Source organism: Aethalodelphis obliquidens, unplaced genomic scaffold (genome assembly GCF_003676395.1).
Source record: "Aethalodelphis obliquidens isolate GAN/ISIS:26980383/991018 unplaced genomic scaffold, ASM367639v1 scaffold34, whole genome shotgun sequence".
Taxonomy (NCBI): domain Eukaryota; kingdom Metazoa; phylum Chordata; class Mammalia; order Artiodactyla; family Delphinidae; genus Aethalodelphis; species Aethalodelphis obliquidens.
The window spans coordinates 21269872-21290672 of NW_020837978.1; the positions used below are offsets into that span (position 1 = coordinate 21269872).

The 20801-nt window shown below is 40.0% G+C and overlaps 2 protein-coding genes and 1 pseudogene across 3 annotated transcripts; 2 read left to right on the top strand and 1 right to left on the bottom strand.

Moving 5' to 3' along the window:
* Positions 1–6036: 6036 nt before the first annotated feature.
* On the bottom strand, positions 6037–16934 carry LOC113631850 (histone H2B type 1-J-like). 2 transcript variants are annotated; one of them, XM_027128592.1, is made up of 5 exons: positions 16542–16934; positions 14836–15131; positions 14395–14468; positions 7464–7504; positions 6037–7327 (listed from the first exon to the last, which is right to left on the bottom strand). In XM_027128592.1, the coding sequence occupies exon 1, from the start codon at positions 16923–16925 to the stop codon at positions 16545–16547; it is 381 nt and encodes a 126-aa protein (XP_026984393.1). In that variant the 5' UTR covers positions 16926–16934; the 3' UTR covers positions 6037–7327; positions 7464–7504; positions 14395–14468; positions 14836–15131; positions 16542–16544. The 2 variants fall into 2 exon arrangements, with proteins under 2 accessions (XP_026984393.1, XP_026984392.1); XM_027128591.1 differs by having other exon boundaries at positions 14836–16934.
* A 316-nt stretch (positions 16935–17250) lies between these two features.
* On the top strand, positions 17251–18090 carry LOC113631844 (histone H2A type 1-like). The gene has a single exon (XM_027128584.1). The coding sequence runs from the start codon at positions 17251–17253 to the stop codon at positions 17644–17646; it is 396 nt and encodes a 131-aa protein (XP_026984385.1). The 3' UTR covers positions 17647–18090.
* LOC113631625 (histone H3.3-like) lies at positions 17986–19561 on the top strand (annotated as a pseudogene).
* Positions 19562–20801: the final 1240 nt, after the last annotated feature.

Here is a 20801-nt window from a genome sequence, read left to right on the forward strand (position 1 = left end):
GCTTGGCCCTTTGTTAAGGAGAAAAGAAACCCGTCTGTCCAGATCTGAACTTTGAATCCACCTAGGAGAAACCTGTCCTCCCTTCCCTACTCCCAACTGTTATATGTGTGGTTTTTCCCATTGATGGTTCCCAGTGATAGCTGATTAGCTTCTGATATTTGGTAAAGTTTCTTCATGTAGGTGGAGGAGGAGAAGAAAGTGAAAGACAGATGAAGCTGGTAGAAACTGGAGTCTGATCTCTCTAGTCCCTCATTTTAGAAGTCATTACTACAATTAGCATTAAAATAAATTCATCAAAAAGATATTCAGCAGGACAAACACACCAAGGTAGAATTTCAATTACTTAGATTCTCAAGAACAAATCTACTGACCAAAATTGAAGAAGTGTATAGCACTGAAGAGATGAGTACACGAGTTTTTTAAACATGAAGAAATTCAGAGGTAAGTTAGTTTCAAGTGACAACCACACAAACCTCTTTCCAAGAGGCCACAGGCAGGATGCAGCTTAAGGATGGAACCAAGAACCTGTTGCTGAAGATTGATTGGGTTGGACATTCCCAGCCTGTGCCCCTGAGGACTTGAAAATGAAGATGCCCCATGTAAGGGCCACATGGAAAGGAGAAGCATGGTTTAGAGAGATTCAGAGGAACACGGTGTCCCAGGATTTGGTAGGGGAGATGATCGGAAAGTCTGAGAAGAGTGACTTGTAGGACCTTATCTGAGCCCAACTTTAAATGAATTGAAGGTTGAATCAATAGGAAACAATAAAGCAATATTTTACCCCACTCTGAGATTAATATTTGTTCTTTTGGGTAATAGATGCTACATACATGCTCTTCACTCTACCACATTGCCACTAAAGAAAGGGTGTCCTCTTTCCCTGAGGTACACATATTTAATGTTCTTAGCCTGCTAGGAAGTGACATTCTTGACTATACAAAGGGTGGGACTCTCACAAGCCACCAAGTGGACACCAGACAAATTTTCCTGCGAGCACTTTGCAGGTTCTAATGCATTTCCACTTGTGAACTAGAGTTCTTGTTCCTTACTTGTAGGCTTTTCATAACTAATTTTAAGAAAGTATATTGCAAATTTTCCTTTTCCTATTATATTTTAAGTTGACCAAAGAATTGAGTTTTTGCTTTTATTTTAAAAAAAAGCTTTATTAAAGTATAATTGGCATATGATGAACTGCATATATTTAAAGAGTACATTTTAATGAATTTTGACATATGTATACACATGAAACCATGATCCCAATCAAGATAGTGAACTTATCTATCAGCCCTAAAATTTCATTGTCCCTTTTTTTTTTTTCGCGGTACATGGGCCTCTCACTGTTGCGGCCTCTCTCGTTGTGGCTCCGGACGTGCAGGCTCAGCAGCCATGGCTTATGGGCCCAGCCGCTCCGCGGCATGTGGTATCTTCCCGGACCAGGGCACAAACCCGTGTCCCCTGCATTGGCAGGCGGACTCTCAACCACTGCGCCATTGTCCCCTTCTGTAATTCTTTTCTCCTGCCCCCTCTGTCCCCAATCCCCACAGGACAACTGATCTGCATTTTGTCACTATAGATTAACTCGCTTTTTCTAAAGTTTTGTATAAATATAGTTCAGTATGTACTTTACTTTGATTGACTCCTTTCATTCAGCCTAATTATTCTGAGATTTATCCATTTTATGTGTGTGGTGGACAGACCCCTCCCATGAGCCCCACATCCAGGTGTTTGGGCTTTTGTCTATGTCCTCCCCTTGAGTGTGAGTTGGACCTGGGACTTACTTTAACTAATAGAATATGGCAAAGATGATTGGATCATTCCTGTGATTATACTGAGCTATATAAGACTCATTCTTGCTAGCTGATTCACTCTAGAGAGTATCCTTGCTGGCTTCATGATGTAAATGGTCAAGGAGGGAAAGCCTACTTGGCAAGGAGCTTCAGGCACCTCTCGGAAGTGCAGGTAGCCCCTGAGAACCGAAAGATACTTCCAGCTAACAACCGGCAAGAAGCCTGTGCCCTCAGTCCTAAAGCTGCAAGGAAATAAATTCTGCCAACAACCTGAGGGGGCTTGGAAGCAGATTCTTCCCTAGCCAATTGAAGGGCAGCAGAATACGCCACCCCAAAATATGCCTCTTTGGCATAAGGATTATTTTGAGCTGATTATTTTTGAGAAGAAAACAAACACAGGAGATGCACTAAAAAACAGTAGACTTTACCCTTTTAAAAGGGAACTTTACATTTATAAGGGAAGTCTCCACTTGTAAGGGTGAATCCCTACCAGGAAGAGAAACTCTTATCAATGGAGAAAGTACCCGACTTAAATGTGCATAAGGACATTACCCTCGCGCACTGTGTTTTTCCTGGTAACCTCCTGTAACTGACGTCCCCAGCCACCACCATCTTTTTTTTGTCTTTAGCTGAAGATGGCACTTAATGTAGTGGCTCGGGGCATTTCAGGGAGTTGTACTCAGTTTTCCTGGATATCTCCCATGTATATATAAGGTAAACATGTTGTAGGGGAGCCAAATTTGCCAGCCCAAGTGCATCCCTTTGGCATGAGGATTCATTTAGGCTGATTATTTTTAAGACACAAGACTCCGGGAGTTTTCCTTGTTGCCTCTTCCTTAACTGCCTAAAAGAATTTAGATAAAAGGCCTGTTCCAGACTAGAGCTATCACCAGAGATATCTACAAAAAAATCTGGGCTAGTTGTGGCAGTGGGAAACTTGGCAGGGCATAGAGATCAGAGCTCACTCTATTTCCCATTGTCTCTGCCTGGCCTAGCGAACATTTGTTTACCAAGCATATGTTTTCCCACCTCCATGTTAACTGCCTCCCTCCCTGCTGAAGTACCAAACCACTACCCCAACATCCTCTTTTGTCTTTAGCTGAGAATGGTATTTAAGATGAGGATTTTGACCATTTTGTCAAGTTACTCAGTTTTCCTGGGTCTCTCCCACATATACGTGTTATTAAAGTTTGGTTTGATCTTCTCTTGTTAAGCTGTCTCAAGTCCATTTAATCCTTAGACCAGCCAGAATGTTACTGGCTGGAGCCGGAACAGAACTCATATTTGGCTGCTCATCACTCAAAAGTCAATGTTCAAGACACAGGCATTGGTGGAAAAAGAAAGATGCTTTATTTAGGAAGCCGGCAACCTGGGGAGATGGCAGACTTGCCTCGCAAAAAACCATCTCCAAGTCGCCAGTTAGAGGAAAAGCGTTCTATGGGGAAAAACTGGAAAGTTTCAGGGGTGGACTTCCTTTCCGATTTAGATGACTCTTTCTCTTTCCCATTCTCTCTCTCTTCTCCTCCCTTTCCCTCCCTCTCTCTCTCTCTCTCTGTCTCTCTCCCCTAAACAAAACAAATGAGACAATCCAGGGCAACAGTTTTGTGGAAAGAAATGAGTATCAGGCAGTACTAGACAATGCAAAAACAAAATCCTGTACAGATTCGAAGCCAACACCTTTTGCTTACCAGTAGAATGCAGAAAAAACAATCCCTATATTGTATTAAAATTAATTTATTTGATATGCATCATATGGACAACTTTTAAGAGCGTGCCAGTAGAATTTTAGAATTTGTCATTAAGTCACATATTGTTTGGAGCAGGAAACATATCAAGACAAAGCTCCTTGGTACAAAACACTGTCAAGACCTGAACACAGGAAGCTGTCAATTGTGGAAAAGGAAAGATACAAATTGTCTGTTTTTCATTTCCTATCTTGACATCTATAAAAAGTTGTTCTAAAACAACAACAAAAACAACAACAACAAAAACAAAACACAGATCTTTCCACTCTCCAGGACAAATCAACAAATACTGAAGTTTACAAGCTAGGTGTTGAAAATGTGCTAGGTTACAGTGTGATAGTTACTGCTCTTGGGGAGATGGAGATGTTCAGAAAAGAAGCCACACGCACCCCCTAAAAAATATATGGTGGGAAAGTAAAAACACAAAACAAGTATAAATAAAAAAGCTGTGGGAGTTTAGAGAAAAACAATATATCAGATCAAAGGAATCAAGAATGGGCATTAAAGAATAAAACTGAGGCAAGAAAAGAGTGTAGAGGCCGCAGGCATGGAAATGGGAACTTCTCTCTGAGGAAGGAACTTGTTTAATTGGGTATAAAACATTCATTCCGGATAGAAATGAATTTTTAGTGAGCTCGAAAATTGTACATAATGTTGAGTAATGGTTTGAAATTCAGATTAAGGGGATGGAAGATCTTTTGAAGAACTTTGAGCAGAGGAGTTACATTTCAAACTGAGTTTTGAAGTACACTTCTTTAGCTGTGTCAGAAAGATGACAAGATGATGTGACTAGAGGTGAAGAAACCAGAAGCTATTCAAACACGGAAGGGCCCCAGATGCTGGGCCATGTTCCTTCCATCAGCCTCTGAAGTAAGAGGTGGCCTATATGTGACACAGCATTTCCTCTACAGTACTATGTACCACGAATGGCTGAAGGAATGAGTGAAAAGAAAAAGAATGTGCAGGAATAATCTACGAGATCTGGCAAGCCCTCGGAGGTGGGGATATCTCTTTAACTGGTGAAGGAATCCTCAAACCTGTAAATACGTGTTAAGAGAACTTGCAAGGACACATGGAGAAGGAACACGGAGAGGACATGAGCTGAGATGGAAGAAAGAACACACATTTTAGAGTCAAAAAAATTTGCTTTCCAGTACTAGCTTTGCCACTTACCAGCCATGTGACTTGAATTAATTTTCCCCTGAGCCTCAGCTTCACGTCTAAAAAGGGGGTAATGATATATGTTCATGAATAAATTAAATTAGATTAAATAAAACAATGTGAGTAATTCGATTTTTATCTTTCTGTGGTACACAGCACTGAATAGATAGTGGCGATTATTGCTATGAGGTCCTTTTGATGGTATTTTGAAGAGGATCTCAGGCCACGTGGTTCCAAGTGCAGATTTAAAGGCGTTTAGGCTGGAGGCAAGTTTGGCAGTAATTCGTCCCTTCATTGGTTGGACTAGATAGAATACTCCATCTACTATGGCCAGAGAGGAGACGATGGGCAGTGAAACAGTGATTGAAATTTCGGAAGGCAAGGGAGTTTGAGAAAATCGGAGCAGGTGAAGAAAAAAGACTAGCCAAATGCGAACACAACTGTCTCCACTCAGAAGTCCACAGGGTCCTACCGCTGGATGAGCAGCGAATGGCATCGACAGCACCGCCCTCTAGTGCTCGGTCCCTCTAACTGCAGGGGTGAAATGGGAGCCTTGGCCCATGTGGAGAAGTCCTTAGACACCAGTGTTTCTCTACTGGGAGAAATGTTAATTCAGAAAACAGTACTTTGAGGAGAGGGAGATTTGTCATTTCCTGTTAACCGCTACCCCTGAAACCAACCAGGCTGCATGTCTTTCCTGACAGAATGACGCTAAGTTTGAAATTCAGAGAGGGCAGACTATCTTGATGTGATACAATGTGTCACTTGCCTTATTTGGCATATAAAAATAAAATAAAATAATGTATGTACCAATAATCATTAATGAAAAAAATTTATGAAGAAGCAGCAATCCGAGTTTTAACAAAAGCAAAGGTTTTTGCAGGGGAGAGAAAACTGGGAGTCACCAGAAGGAGCCCTCAGAGAATGGCAGGAAGTGAAGACAATTTGTCTTTGATCTGCTGAATCCCAAGGAAGGATTTCTTTTTTTTTCAGCAGGTGAAACAATTTTATTTCACAGTTGTCTTTAAAACCACAAAGACAATATGTTCTTCATATAAAAACGTTAGTTCAGATAACTATACTTTCTAGAAAATGATTATAGAGACGCTCTTAAAGAAAATGCACCCCAGGGCTTTCCTGTTGGCGCAGTGTTTGAGAGTCCGCCTGCTGAGGCAGGGGACACGGGTTCGTGCCCCGGTCCGGGAATATACCACATGCCGCGGAGCGGCTAGGCTCGTGAGCCATGGCCGCTGAGCCTGCGCGTCCGGAGCCTGTGCTCCGCAACGGGAGAGGCCACGACAGTGAGAGGCCTGCGTACAGAAAAAAAAAAAAAAAAAATGCACCCCATTATATGGTTTTGGTGAAGTTGCTTGGAAAAAACTCACATCTGGACTGATTCCTAAAACATACCATTCCACCATTCTGCATCTTTTGGTTCAAAGTATATGTTATTGTCATCAATACATGTTCCTGCATTCTTACATGTATGATAATACATATATATACTGGTTTTTCTTTCCTTTCTTTACACTCAAACACGGAAGGGCCCCAGTAAAGAAAATTCTTTGAGGGTCTCCCATAACAGCAGTGGAGCCAAGGAATATTACTTTATCCAGATATACTTTGTGCCAGGCACCGTTCTAGAAGCTTGGGGATACAGTAGTGATCAAAGTAGACTGAAGCAGAAAAATACTTCTCTCAAGGAACTTACATTCTGGTGAAGAGGGCAGTATGGTGAAGATTATAAGCAAAAGAATAAGTAGAGTATATAGCATGCCAGATCTTGATACGTATTATGAAGAAAAATATAGTAATACGGATAGGAAATTTGCATGGGGCAGCTTAATTATTAAAGATGACAAAGAAGGCCTCACTGACAAGATGAATACTTGCATCAGGACCTCAACTTCCCTTATTACAAAGCATGGAAGTCCTATCTCAGGAAGGGAACAGGAATTCAGCCACCCCAGAGCTTTCTGGACCAGGTTCATCGAAGAGTCCCAGGCTTCCTCTCAAATAAGCATCAGGCTTATTTTCAGGGAAGATGCAGCCAGTGTAGGAAAAGGTTTGGTCTCAGGTTACCCTCCTAGGGTCACTGGCTCAGGTGCACCTGCTGAGAAGTTTCAGCCACTCTACTTACTAATAGGAAAGAGCTCCAAGCTAGATAATGAGAAAAGCAAGGGGCAGAACCGTGAGAGGAATATAGCCATTGGCCATTTATGTTAATGGGGACAGAATAGAATCCACGCTTACATATTTGTGTTTGTATAAAGAAATTCCAGATGCGTACACAGGAAACTAATAAACGTGGTTCTTTGTTATTGATGGGGGAACTGGGCAGATGAGGACTGTGTTTGAAATAGGATTGTTTATTGTATTATTTATATATGCAATTATTAAACCCAAGCAATGGACTGCCTAGTAGAAACCACAAAACAATATTAGCTACATTTTCTTAAAGGGCCACAAGATGGCAATAGCGTTTCTTGTTTGTCGAGCCTGGGAGATGGGAGGAGGGGACCGCTGCTGCTATGAGCTCCTCCCTTGTGCAAATGGCCTTCTTGTTCCCTTAGTTCAGTTGCCAGAATTTCTCTTTGCCAGCACTTGATTCCTCTCATTGTCACCCCTTGTTGACTGAAAGAGAATTATCTTCGTTAATTGGGCCAGCTTTTTTGAAATCTTTTTTTTTTGAGGGGGGGGTAAGGGGGAGGGAAGCGGGGAAAGGATTATGGACGTCTTGAAGTATACCCCAAAGTACACGAAAACATACCTCCAGGTGTCCATCAGACATGCTTCAACAATTACCAACATCTGCTTTGTTTCATTATCCAGGTGTACATTGTGGGAGAGGGTAGCAGTGTAAAGAAATCATAAACATATTTTTTTCAATCATGAATATTTTCACAAACATCCTAACGGATACAGAGTTAAATAAAATACAAGATTTTCTCACCTAAGAAAAATTTTAAATGATTTTTAACATCATCTAATATCTAGTACTAAAAAAAAAAAATCCTCAATGGCCTCAAATATTTTTTTACAATGATTTTGTCTGAATGGTATTCCATTAGATCTACAAATGGTATTTGGTTACTGTGTCTTTTAAATCTATTTTAATTCATGACATTTAACCAAATCTGAGTTTGCTCTTGGGAAAAGGAGTTGAGAAACTATAATCTGGGTGATGGGAATGCTCATTGTCCATGGGTGGTCATTGTTTGCAGAACTTTTCTCTGAAAAGTGATGGGGGAAATAAGGGTTTTCTTAAAAGGAAAAAAAAAAAAAAGATCATACTGATATTTTCCATTCAAATTTAAGTCAAAAGCGTTTTTTACTTAACATTTTTAAATAGATTTTTATTGGAGTATAATTGCTTCACAATACTGTGTTAGTTACTGTTGTACAACAAAGTGAATCAGCCATATGCATACACATATCCCCATATCCCCTCCCTCTTGAGCCTCCCACCCACCCTCCCTATCTCACCCCTCTAGGTCATCGCAAAGCACCGAGCTGATCTCCCTGTGCTATGCTGCCGCTTTCCACTAGCTCACTATTTTACATATTTTAATGTATATATGTCAATGCTACTCTCACTTCGCCCCAACTTCCCCCTCCCCACTGTGTCCTCAAGTCCATTCTCTATGTCTACGTTTTTATTCCTGCCCTGCCACTAGGTTCATCAGTACCATTTTTTTTTTAACTTAACATCTTTAAGGTTATAATTGAAATTCTTTTATTCTGAAAATCTTAGTTTCTTATATGATAAAAAAAATGACTTGTTTTCTCTATAGACAAAATAAGAAAAGACATCTTAACACTTTAATTATTCTGAATTAGAAAGTAGAATGAAGAGAAGAAAGGTTTGAACCTACTAAAATCTGACCTTGAGTGAGGTCAAGGTCAGATTTTAGTAGAAATAGACTTTTCAACTCTTTTCAACTTTTCAACTCTTTCCTCATTTAAAATTGATATTCACTAATATTCTGTCCTTCCCAAATTAAGAAAGAACATAGAAGTCTTGATGCTGCAAAATAATTTAAAAAGAAAATGCCTCCTCTAATGAAGTGTAACATAACACTCTTATCTTCATGGTTAGAACTTTTGTTTCTTGTTTAAGAAATCCTTTGGTACTGTGAGATATTTTCTTAGCTTACCTTCTAAAAAGGCGTAATGGTTTTCCTTTTACATTTAAGGGTCTTTTTTCCTCTGTGGGTAACCAATTGTCCTGATAAATTTTTGAACAGCTTATCTTTTCCTCACTTACCTCACCATTTTCATTTCTAAAGATTCAACAAAAAGTTAGATACGATCTTTGCCTTTCTAGCTAATTCAGCTGGTAAATGTGTCCATTTCTGTGCAATACCACCCAGTATTATAGCTATATGACTCTTTTTTTATCACTAAATCATATTCCACCTCATCAGGAGTTTCTTAGATTTTTTTTTTTACCCTTTTGATCCTCAAATAAATGTTAGAATTAACTTCCAAATTCCAAAACTAGGATTTTGACTGAAATTACCTGATTTTGTCAGTCCTCCTTTGGATACTAAAACTTCTTAAAAAAAAAAGTAAAATAAACACAGCAGAGATGCAAGGATGGAAAGTGAAACTTTTTCAAGTTGGTAATTAAGTAAGTGTAATAGCAGTGGTACCACTCCATTTCTACCTCTTAGTTTTGTTTTGTTTTGTTTTAAAGAAGATGTTGGGGGTAGGAGTTAATTAATTAATTAATTAATTTTGCTGTATTGCGTCTTCATTTCTGTGCGAGGGCTTTCTCTAGTTGTGGCAAGCGGGGGCCACTCTTCATCGCGGTGTGCGGGCCTCTCACTATCACGGCCTTTTGTTGCGGAGCACAGGCTCCAGACACGCAGGCTCAGTAGTTGTGGCTCACGGGCCTAGTTGCTCCACGGCACGTGGGATCTTCCCAGACCAGGGCTCGAACCCATGTTCCCTGCATTGGCAGGCAGATCCTCGACCACTGTGCCACCAGGGAAGCCCTACCTCTTAGTTCTTTAACAAATGTGTTTTGACAAGGGGAGAAATTACACCAATTCTTTGTCACTATTCAGCACACATACAGTATCCAGTTGAACAGGACTCCAGTAAAACTGCTAGGTGCCACTTTGAGTCTCCCAATAATTGATAAGGCTGCTTCTTTATCAACGAAGGATGTGGTACACATTAAGACTGCAGTAAAATAGGAACATACATATCGATAATTACCTTAAATGTAACTGGATTAAATGCTCCAACCAAAAGACATAGATTGGCTGAATGGATACAAAAACAAGAGCTGTATATATGCTGTCTACAAGAGACCGACTTCAGACCTAGGGACACATATATATTGAAAATGAGGAGATGGAAAAAGATATTCCATGCAAATGGAAATCAAAAGAAAGCTGGAGTAGCAATTCTCATATCAGACAAAATAGACTTTAAAACAAAGACTATTACAAGAGACAAAGAAGGACACTACATAATAATCAATGGATCGATCCAAGAAGGAGATATAACAATTGTAAATATTTATGGACCCAACATAGGAGCACCTCAATACATAAGGCAAATACTAACAGCCATAAAATGGGAAATCGACAGTAACACAATCATAGTAGGGGACTTTAACACCCCACTTTCACCAATGGAAAGATCATCCAAAACGAAAATAAATAAGGAAACACAAGCTTTAAATGATACATTAAACAAGATGGACTTAATTGATATTTATAGGACATTCCATCCAAAAGCAACAGAATACACATTCTTCTCAAGTGCTTATGGAACATTCTCCAGGATAGACCATACCTTGGGTCACAAATCAAGCCTTGGTAAATTTAAGAAAATTGAAATCGTATCAAGTATCTTTTCTGACCACAACACTATGAGACTAGACATCAATTACAGGAAAAAATCTGTAAGAAATACAAATACATGGAGGCTAAACAACACACTACTTAATAACCAAGAGATCACTGAAGAAATCAAAGAGGAAATCAAAAAATACCTAGAAACAAATGACAATGAAAACACGACGACCCAAAGCCTATGGGATGCAGCAAAAGCATTTTGAAGAGGGAAGTTTATAGCAATACAATCCTACCTTAACAAGAAACACCTCAAATAAACAACCTAACCTTGCACCTAAATCAATTAGAGAAAGAAGAACAAAAAAACCCCAAAGTTAGCAGAAGGAAAGAAATCATAAAGATCAGATCAGAAATAAATGAAAAAGAAATGAAGGAAACGATAGCAAAGATCAATAAAACTAAAAGCTGGTTCTTTGAGAAGATAAACAAAATTGATAAACCATTAGCCAGAGTTATCAAGAAAAAAAGGGAAAAGACTCAAATCAATAGAATTAGAAATGAAAAAGGAGAAGTAACAACTGCCACGACAGAAATACAAAGGATCATGAGAGATTACTACAAGCAAATATATGCCAATAAAATGGACAATCTGGAAGAAATGGACCAATTTTTAGAAAAGCACAACATTCCGAGACTGAACCAGGAAGAAATAGAAAATATGAACAGACCAATCACAAGCACTGAAATTGAAACTGTGATTTAAAATCTTCCAACAAACAAAAGCCCCAGACCAGATGGCTTCACAGGCGAATTCTATCAAACATTTAGAGAACAGCTAACACCTATCCTTCTCAAACTCTTCCAAAATATAGCAGAGGGAGGAACACTCCCAAACTCATTCTATGAGGCCACCATCACTCTGATATCAAAACCAGACAAAGATGTCACAAAGAAAACTACAGGCCAATATCACTGATGAACATAGATGCAAAAATCCTCAACAAAATACTAGCAAACAGAACCCAACAGCACATTAAAAAGATCATACACTATGATCAAGTGGGGTTTATCCCAGGAATGCAAGGATACTTCAATATGCACAAATCAATCAATGTGATACACCATATTAACAAACTGAAGGAGAAAAACCATATGATCATCTCAGTAGATGCAGGGAAAGCTTTCGACAAAATTCAACACCCATTTATAATAAAAACCCTCCAGAAAGTAGGCACAGAGGGAAATTACCTCAACATAATAAAGGCCATATATGACAAACCCACAGCCAACATCGTCCTCAATGGTGAAAAACTGAAACCATTTCCACTAAGATCAGGAACAAGACAAGGTTGTCCACTATCACCACTCTTATTCAACATAGTTTTGGAAGTTTTAGCCACAGCAATGAGAGAAGAAAAAGAAATAAAAGGAATCCAAATTGGAAAAGAAGTAGAGCTGTCACTGTTTGCAGATGACATGATACTCTACATAGAGAATCCTAAAGATGCTACCAGAAAACTACTAGAGCTAATCAATGAACTTGGTAAAGTAGCAGGATACAAAATTAATGCACAGAAATCTCTTGCATTCCTATACACTAATGATGAAAAATCTGAAAGTGAAATTAAGAAAACATTCCCATTTACCATTGCAACAAAAAGAATAAAATATCTAGGAATAAACCTACCTAAGGAGACAAAAGACTTGTATGCAGAAAATTATAAGACACTGATGAAAGAAATTAAAGATGATACAAATAGATGGAGAGATATACCATGTTCTTGGATTGGAAGAATCAAGACAGTATGGTACTGGCACAGAAACAGAAATATAGATCAATGGAACAGGATAGAAAGCCCAGAGATAAGCCCACACACATATGGTCACCTTATCTGTGATAAAGGAGGCAAGAATATACAGTGGAGAAAAGACAGCCTCTTCAATAAGTGGTGCTGGGAAAACTGGACAGCTACATGTGATAGAATGAAATTAGAACACTCCCTAACACCATACACAAAAATAAACTCAAAATGGATTAAAGACCTAAATGTAAGGCCAGACACCATCAAACTCTTAGAGAAAAACATAGGCAGAACACTCTATGACATAAATCACAGCAAGATCCTTTTTGACGCACCTCCTAGAGAAATAGAAATAAAAATAAAAATAAACAAATGGGACCTAATGAAACTTAAAAGCTTTTGCACAGCAAAGGAAACCATAAACAAGACGAAAAGACAACCTTCAGAATGGGAGAAAATATTTGCAAATGAAGCAACTGACAAAGGATTAATCTCCAAAATTTACAAGCAGCTCATGCAGCTCAACATTAAAAAAACAAACAAAAAAACGCAACCCAATCCAAAAATGGGCAGAAGACCTAAATAGACATTTCTACAAAGAAGATATACAGATTGCCAACAGACACATGAAAGAATGCTCAACATCATTAATCATTAGAGATTTGCAAATCAAAAGTACAATGAGATACCATCTCATAACGGTCAGAATGGCCATCATCAAAAAATCTACAAACAATAAATGCTAGAGAGGGTGTGGAGAAAAGGGAACCCTCTTGCACTGTTGGTGAGAATGTAAATTGATACAGCCACTATGAAGAACAGTATGGACATTCCTTAAAAAACTAAAAATAGAACTACGATATGACCCAGCAATCCCACTACTGGGCATATACCCTGAGAAAACCATAATTCAAAAGAAGTCACGTACCAAAATGTTTATTACCGCTTTATTTACAATAGCCAGGACATGGAAGCAACAGAAGTGTCCATCAACAGATGAATGGATAAAGGTGATATGGAACACATATAAAATAGAATATTACTCAGCCATAAAAAAGAACTGAGTTATTTGTAGTGAGGTGGATGGACCTAGAGACTGCCATACAGAGTGAAGTAAGTCAGAAAGAGAAAAACAAATACCGTATGCTAACACATATATATGAAATCTAAAAAAAAAAAAAAAAAATGGTCATGAAGAACCTAGGGGCAAGATGGGAATAAAGATGCAGACCTACTAGAGAATGGACTTGAGGATACAGGGAGGGGGAAGTTGGGACAAAGTGAGAGTGGCATGGACATATATACACTATCAAACATAAAATAGATAGCTAGTGGGAAGCAGCCGCATAGCACAGGGATATCGGCTAGGTGCTTTGTGACCGCCTGGAGGGGTGGGATAGGGAGGGTGGGAGGGAGAGAGACGCAAGAGGGAAGAGATATGAGAACATGTGTATATGTATAACTGATTCACTTTGTTATAAAGCAGAAACTAACACACCATTGTAAAGCAATTATACTCCAATAAAGATGTTAAAAAAAAAAAGCCTGCAGTAAGTCTCATTGCCATTTGTACATTGCCTTACTTTTTCTCTATAATGTATTGAGATCAGTTAAAAAAATGCTGTGAGATGTGAGGTATAAAGTATTCATTAAGTCCACAGATAGTCTTGCTAGCAACAACATAAGAGAAAGTGAAGCACATCCAAATCTAGAATAAGTGTCTACCTCATTGAAGACAAATCCCTGCCTCATCCAGGACAAAATTTATTGAAATCAATGGATAGTTTGTAAATGTAGTTATTACTAATTGATTATTTTCCATATATCATCAACAATTGAAAATAAAATTAACAGAAATTTGTATTATAATGAAATTAACTTTAACATAACAAAGATAAAGTTATAATTGAAGAACAGATATCTGCATGGCATCTATATATAGAGCCACTAATCTTTTGACAGACTCTGTCAGTGTGTCTCTATTAACTTCTGAGGGAATGGGTGCCTTAATTTCAATAAGCGTTGTAGATTAGTTTAGAAAGAAATATGTGTACAGTAGAAAAGGAAATATAATCATTTAATGTACCTTGAAAAAAAGTCCTTTACAACCAGCTGGTTCATCTAAGGCAATAGTCAAGGCGTCATCCTGATTTGTGACCTCTGCGGAAGACCTGGCAGTTAGTTCTAAGTATTGTGAGCAACAAATGTCTATTTCTTTTGTGATAAAATACACCACAACGTACATTTTTTCAAATGACATACTGTGTTAGTTTAGCCTTGAACGATGAGATAAACTGATAGCATTTGGTTTTTCAAGCAAAGGAGTAAATCCTCCCCTTACTCATAAGGGAATTCCATCAAGGTGCAAACAGGCCCGAAGATGATTTGATTTATTTACCTGGTTTATATCTCTCTTAGGCAGTTTAATTTTCTGCGTAATAGGAGAATTGGCTGGGACTTTTCAACTTTATAGTTTTCAAAAATTTAGTCTTTATGAATTTTCATCTGGGGATAAAGGATGACTCACCTTCTATTCCAATCCCTCTCCTTCTTCCACAGATTTTATTCTGATTGCTATATACTAAAAGACAAAGAAACAACCAAAAAAGTATTTAGCTTGGTAATTATCATCTAATTATTTGGATTAATGGAGAAGATGGGAGGCTCACGTGACACATGACACAACAAGAAACAAAAATCATTTATGTTCTGTTTATTTACAGGACTCGGTTACCATTAGTGTGGGATGGAGATGGTGAAAGAAAATAACTTTTTTTCTTTCTTGCTTTCTTTATTTTTCATGTCATGATGAGTGTACATTCTCTATATGGAAACACACAACAAGCCAGTTAGTAGCAACTCAAATAGATATGAGACACTATGGAGGCAGTTTCCAAATTCTGGACAAGCTGTTAGAAAAAGCTCAAAAAAGGGAAGAAATTTCAGAGGGCAGGCAAGGCTGAAGTGGGCGTTGAAACATGGGTAGGCTTTGGGTCAACAAAGGGGAAGAGTAAATTTGACAGTGGATTTAACAAATATTAATTGCTTTTAGACATTATTACTATGCTAAATTTAGATCCGTTTTAGATAAATTAGGTAACTTATTTACGTAAATTAAATTCATTGAAAATCACGATCTAAATAAAAAATCAGCCATAGTGGAAGCTTCCAAACTTTATAGATAATGGCTTTTGACCTAAAAGAGACACGTAATTTTAAACAACCGTAATACAGAGAAGCATTGTTTGTTGAGTGCCTGGTTCTCATTTATGACAACCTGAACGACGCGGAATTTGGTTTTCTTCACTGGTTCCAGGCAAAGTTAAAATAGCATTAAAAATACCAACCAAAGCAACTTTAAAATAGAAACGGATTTTTTTCCAGAAAAAAGTTTGAGATAAACGCCCTCAAGCTTCTCGCCTTCATCGGACCCCAAATAGTCATGTTTAGTCTTGCAATGTTTCCTATTATATGGATATAGGGCAAAACGAAAGCAATATTCTAATTAGAAATAAAGCGCTGGTATTTCTCAGGCTGAAAATCACATCCATCAAGTTCCCTTCTCTCCAAAGAAAATTTTGATTTTTAATTAAATCTCATTCTCGAAAGGGAAAAAGCACTAAGAAAAAGACAAAAATGAAAAAAGCAGGAACTACCCGAAAATGTTTATTCAAGAGCTTCTGTGTGCTAGACTGAGAAGCAGGAAGTGGATTCCTCCCGCGCACCGAAAGCCCCGGTCTCTTCCTGGATGCCGGCAACCAATCAGGCCGTGGAGGGAATGAGCGGGCGCCCGGGCAAATTTAAACTGCCCGCGCAATCTCTGAACCCCCTCAGGAATCCAATTCTTTGTCCCAGAGCCATGAGTATTTGGATTTACTACGAATTTAAAAATTAACTCCTCCCCCGTTACTTAACCCTAAATGGTAACAGAATTGGTATCTGAACCCTTTTAAATATACGAAGTACCTAAACGACAATGAAAAAGCCAGGGCAGGGTTACAAGGAGTTCCAGAGCTTTGCCAGGGTCAGGTAACATTTTTGAGGTTAGCGTATCTCAAGCTTACCGTGACAGCAAAGTCCTAAAGGACTGTTCAGTAATTGGTCTACTTCGCAGACTAAATACTGTAATGAGCTACGAAGGCCCAGCGCAGAAACAAAACCAGCCACCAGCTCTCTCTATTGAGCATATGGTGGCTCTTAAAAGAGCCGTTAAATTGTTTGCAGCCAACTCACTGTTTACTTGGCGCTGGTGTACTTGGTGACAGCCTTGGTGCCCTCGGACACGGCGTGCTTGGCCAGCTCCCCGGGCAGCAGCAGGCGCACGGCCGTCTGGATCTCCCTGGACGTGATGGTCGAACGCTTGTTGTAATGCGCCAGGCGCGACGCCTCGCCCGCGATGCGCTCGAAGATGTCGTTGACAAACGAGTTCATGATGCCCATGGCCTTAGACGAGATACCGGTGTCCGGGTGGACCTGCTTCAGCACCTTGTACACATAGATGGAATAACTCTCCTTGCGGCTGCGTTTGCGCTTCTTACCATCTTTCTTCTGCGCCTTAGTTACCGCCTTCTTGGAGCCCTTTTTCGGAGCAGGAGCAGATTTAGCTGCTTCCGGCATGATGAAAAGCAACTCAAAAGAATTTAAGAGAAAGAGAAATAGCGTGGTAAAAGATACGATGTGTCCCTTTTATATAGAAACTCTTATGCAAATAAGGTGATAAGTTAAAGTCTTGTGTCTGATTGGTGGCTGTTTAAGAAGCCGTAAGAAATTAGTTCTACCCAATCACAACGCAAGAATCCTACTGCCGCCTTTCCATTGGTTAAAATGAAGCCACAATCCTAACCAATGACATACCTCTTTTATCGCGCCCAATAAGGGTTATAAGAAGTGCTGCCCCTACGCTTTCGTTTTGAAAGACTTCTGAGGCGTTGTCGTTGATTTCATGATGTCTGGACGAGGCAAGCAAGGCGGGAAAGCTCGCGCCAAGGCCAAGACCCGCTCTTCACGGGCCGGGCTTCAGTTCCCCGTGGGCCGAGTGCACCGCCTGCTCCGCAAGGGCAACTACGCCGAGCGTGTCGGGGCCGGCGCGCCGGTGTACCTGGCGGCGGTGCTGGAGTACCTGACCGCGGAGATCCTGGAGCTGGCGGGCAACGCGGCTCGCGACAACAAGAAGACGCGTATCATCCCGCGCCACTTGCAGCTGGCCATCCGCAACGACGAGGAACTCAACAAGCTGCTGGGCAAAGTCACCATCGCTCAGGGTGGCGTACTGCCCAATATCCAGGCCGTGCTGCTGCCCAAAAAGACCGAGAGCCACCACAAGGCCAAGGGCAAGTAATTGACTAGATTATAGCAGCTCGGATAAATTCAAACCAAAGGCTCTTCTCAGGGCCACCCATATTTTCTGTAAAAGAGTTTTAACATTTGTTACGTTGGACGATGAAAAGGGGTAGTGAGATTTAATAAAAGCCTGAGTCACTTTCCCATCCTCTGCTTTGTTGAAAGCAAAGTAAGAAAAACATTTTATCACGTTTTAAAGAAAGCTCGCTGCAGTGATTATCTACGGACTTAGGACTTTATCGCTAATCCTTAATAAGTGTGCGTCCACGGGTAACCATTAGCATCAGTTTCTGAAATATTTTGGTACAAAAGAAGCACTACCCTGACTCGAATTTAGCAGACGGTGCAGCAAGGGCCTGACCAGGCGGCCTGCGGCAGCGCGCCGGCCACGGGCGGCGTGAAGAAGCCGCACCGCTACCGGCCCGGCACGGTGGCCCTGCGCGAGATTCGCCGCTACCAGAAGTCCACGGAGCTGCTGATCCGCAAGCTGCCGTTCCAGCGCCTGGTGCGCGAGGTCGCTCAGGACTTCAAGACCGACCTGCGCTTCCAGAGCTCGGCCGTGATGGCGCTGCAGGAGGCGTGCGAGGCCTACCTGGTGGGGCTCTTCGAGGACACCAACTTGTGTGTCATCACGCCAAGCGCGTCACCATCATGCCCAAGGACATCCAGTTCCCCTACAGATCAACGGAGAGCTTCGTGGCACGATAGTCTCCCTCACCCAAATACTGTCAGCCACATACGTTTTCCCTAACAGTACATGTGCCACGAGGCAATGTTGCTACGTTAAAATTTTGGGATTACATCTGTAGATGTGACACCACTCTGGAGCACGAGAAAGGTTTCTCATATTTGGGTTGCGGCCTAAATCTCAAATGCTGTTGCCTCAGGAGAACTTGACAGGTTAGTTATTTCTAACAAACTTTAAACCTATCAAGACATTTGAGGAAATGTTTTCCATAACTATTGCTATTGAAATGTAAAGTGTTGCCAATCACGCAGACTTAAACTTCTGCCTCGTAGACTTTAAGTGTGGTGTAAGGAAAATAATATAGAGGATTATGATATGGTTCGACAAAGTAGTTGATAAGTAGTGGAGAAATGTAGTGTGTTGTGGGCTCCTGACAGAAACCAAGTCAGCAAAGCTGATAGGGTTACCTTTGAAAGAGTTATTTGATGTGACATGACAAGTAACTTCTGTTGCTGTAACCAAATAAGGAATACCCCTGCCAATGGTTTTTACTGCCTAGGTCGCAGAATCTAGCCTCTTACTCTCCACTCACTGAACTCTTTTAATTGATGTCATCTCAAAATAAAAGACGTTAACTTTTTTTTCTTGAATATCATGAACACCTTTGGCTGTGTGGTGACTAAGTGGAAACTTCTCAGAATAATGTTTTAAGTGTACAAAATGCAAAAGTTGCAAAAAATTTATTACATTACAGTTATCAAAGTATTTTTAAAAGTAAATTTGATAGAGTGACATATGCACTTATATAATTAACACAGTACATAACACAATCTTTTGGGGAGCCTAACTGCCATCAGTAATAAGATAAGTATAAAAGATGGTTTAAGATAACGCAGCAATTGTTATGAAAAATGAAACATCTGTGATTTCCACTGGGTAACAAAGTAACAGGTACTGAGGTTTGAGGCCTAAATTCATAATAAAGTGAAATGCCAATGTTCAGTTAAAGGTTAATTAAAATATATTTTTTTCTCCATCTAAACTCATGGACTTCCCCCCTCACCACTACCGCCACCGCCCCATCCACATTCTGCTGATTTTTATCCTCAGAGGCATTGTGGCATATATGGATCCCAGGTGAAAAACCGTTGCTGTAAGATTTGGTCAATCTAACCCATTCTTTTGCAACTTAATTATGATTTTTCACTGAAACTGCCTCTTCATAGCTGGAATTTCTTTCGCACTTAAGTCTTCTAACATCTCATATAATTATTCATACCCTTTTATTGTCTTTGTTTTTTGTACTTAAAATAGAACTTCTTCCAATCCTAGTATAAATAAGACTTCTTGAAATAAAAAGAAATGCCAACAATATCTAACAATGCTAGACACTCAAATGACCCACCAAAAAACAGTAAAATATTTGACTTTTCATAGGCTTTTTAGAAGTTATGTAACCCAAATGATTTCATTCATTATTCAATTGTTCTGTCTTTAAATATGTCTTCCAATTGTAGGGAAAAAACATACTTTTTCCTCCACCCTTCTGAGTTTTTGGCTGAGAGCCTGTAAGCAGATAGGTTAGGGGGTCCCCGCACCTGACCAGGGATTGAACCCGGGATCTTGGCAGTGAAAGCGTGGAATCCTAACCACTGGACCACCGGATAATTCCCAGGAATGGCTTTATTTACATAAGAGAAGCCATTTTGGCCTAAGCCATTTTGTGATCTAAGCGTGATCTAATGCTTGCCCTTGAACGTGTCTCAGTAATCAATGATCTTAAGGAAAGTAAGGGAGTGCAGGAACAAAGGAAAAGCAGTCAAGAAACAACAGTTCAACAATAAAAGCCCTAGTTCCTCCTCAAGGGATATAGATAAAAATCTGATACAGTCTTTGAGTTCTGCAGGAACTAAGGCCCCCACCTAGGTGGAGAATGGAATGATAATTTTGCCCCTTCATGAATATGCATGTACCCTTAGCTTAAAACTTCCCCAGTCTTGCTGTTCAGGGAGACACTGCTTTGGGAAGATCCCCGGTGTTCTCCTTACTTGCTGCAAGTAGTAATAAATTCTTTCTTCCTTCTCCTGATCTTTGGCTTGGTTCTGTCTTTTGGTGCGACACCCACCAAGAGGCGAACCCAGTTTTCGGGTAACAAGCCCTGTAATAAAAGCCAAATTCGAAAGAGAAAAACAAGTTTCTTAACAACTATACCTCATCTATACATGGGAGAAACCCAGGGAAAAATGAGTACCTCTAGAGGTGCCTTAGAATTCCAGGGAATTCCCTGGTGGCTTTCACTGCCAAGGTCTCGAGTTCAATCCCTGGTCAGGGAATTAAGATCCCGCAAGCTGTGAGGTGTGGCCAAAAAACAAAACAAAACAAATAAAAAGAACTCCAGCTTAAATACCATCTGCCGCTAAAGATGGAGATGTAGGGAGGTCAGGTACGGGGAGGTTACCAGGGAA

Coding starts and splice junctions, on each gene's coding strand:
- LOC113631850 (XM_027128592.1), bottom strand. CDS start 16,925: ATGCCGGAAGCAGCTAAATCTGCTCCTGCTCCGAAAAAGGGCTCCAAG.
- LOC113631844 (XM_027128584.1), top strand. CDS start 17,251: ATGATGTCTGGACGAGGCAAGCAAGGCGGGAAAGCTCGCGCCAAGGCC.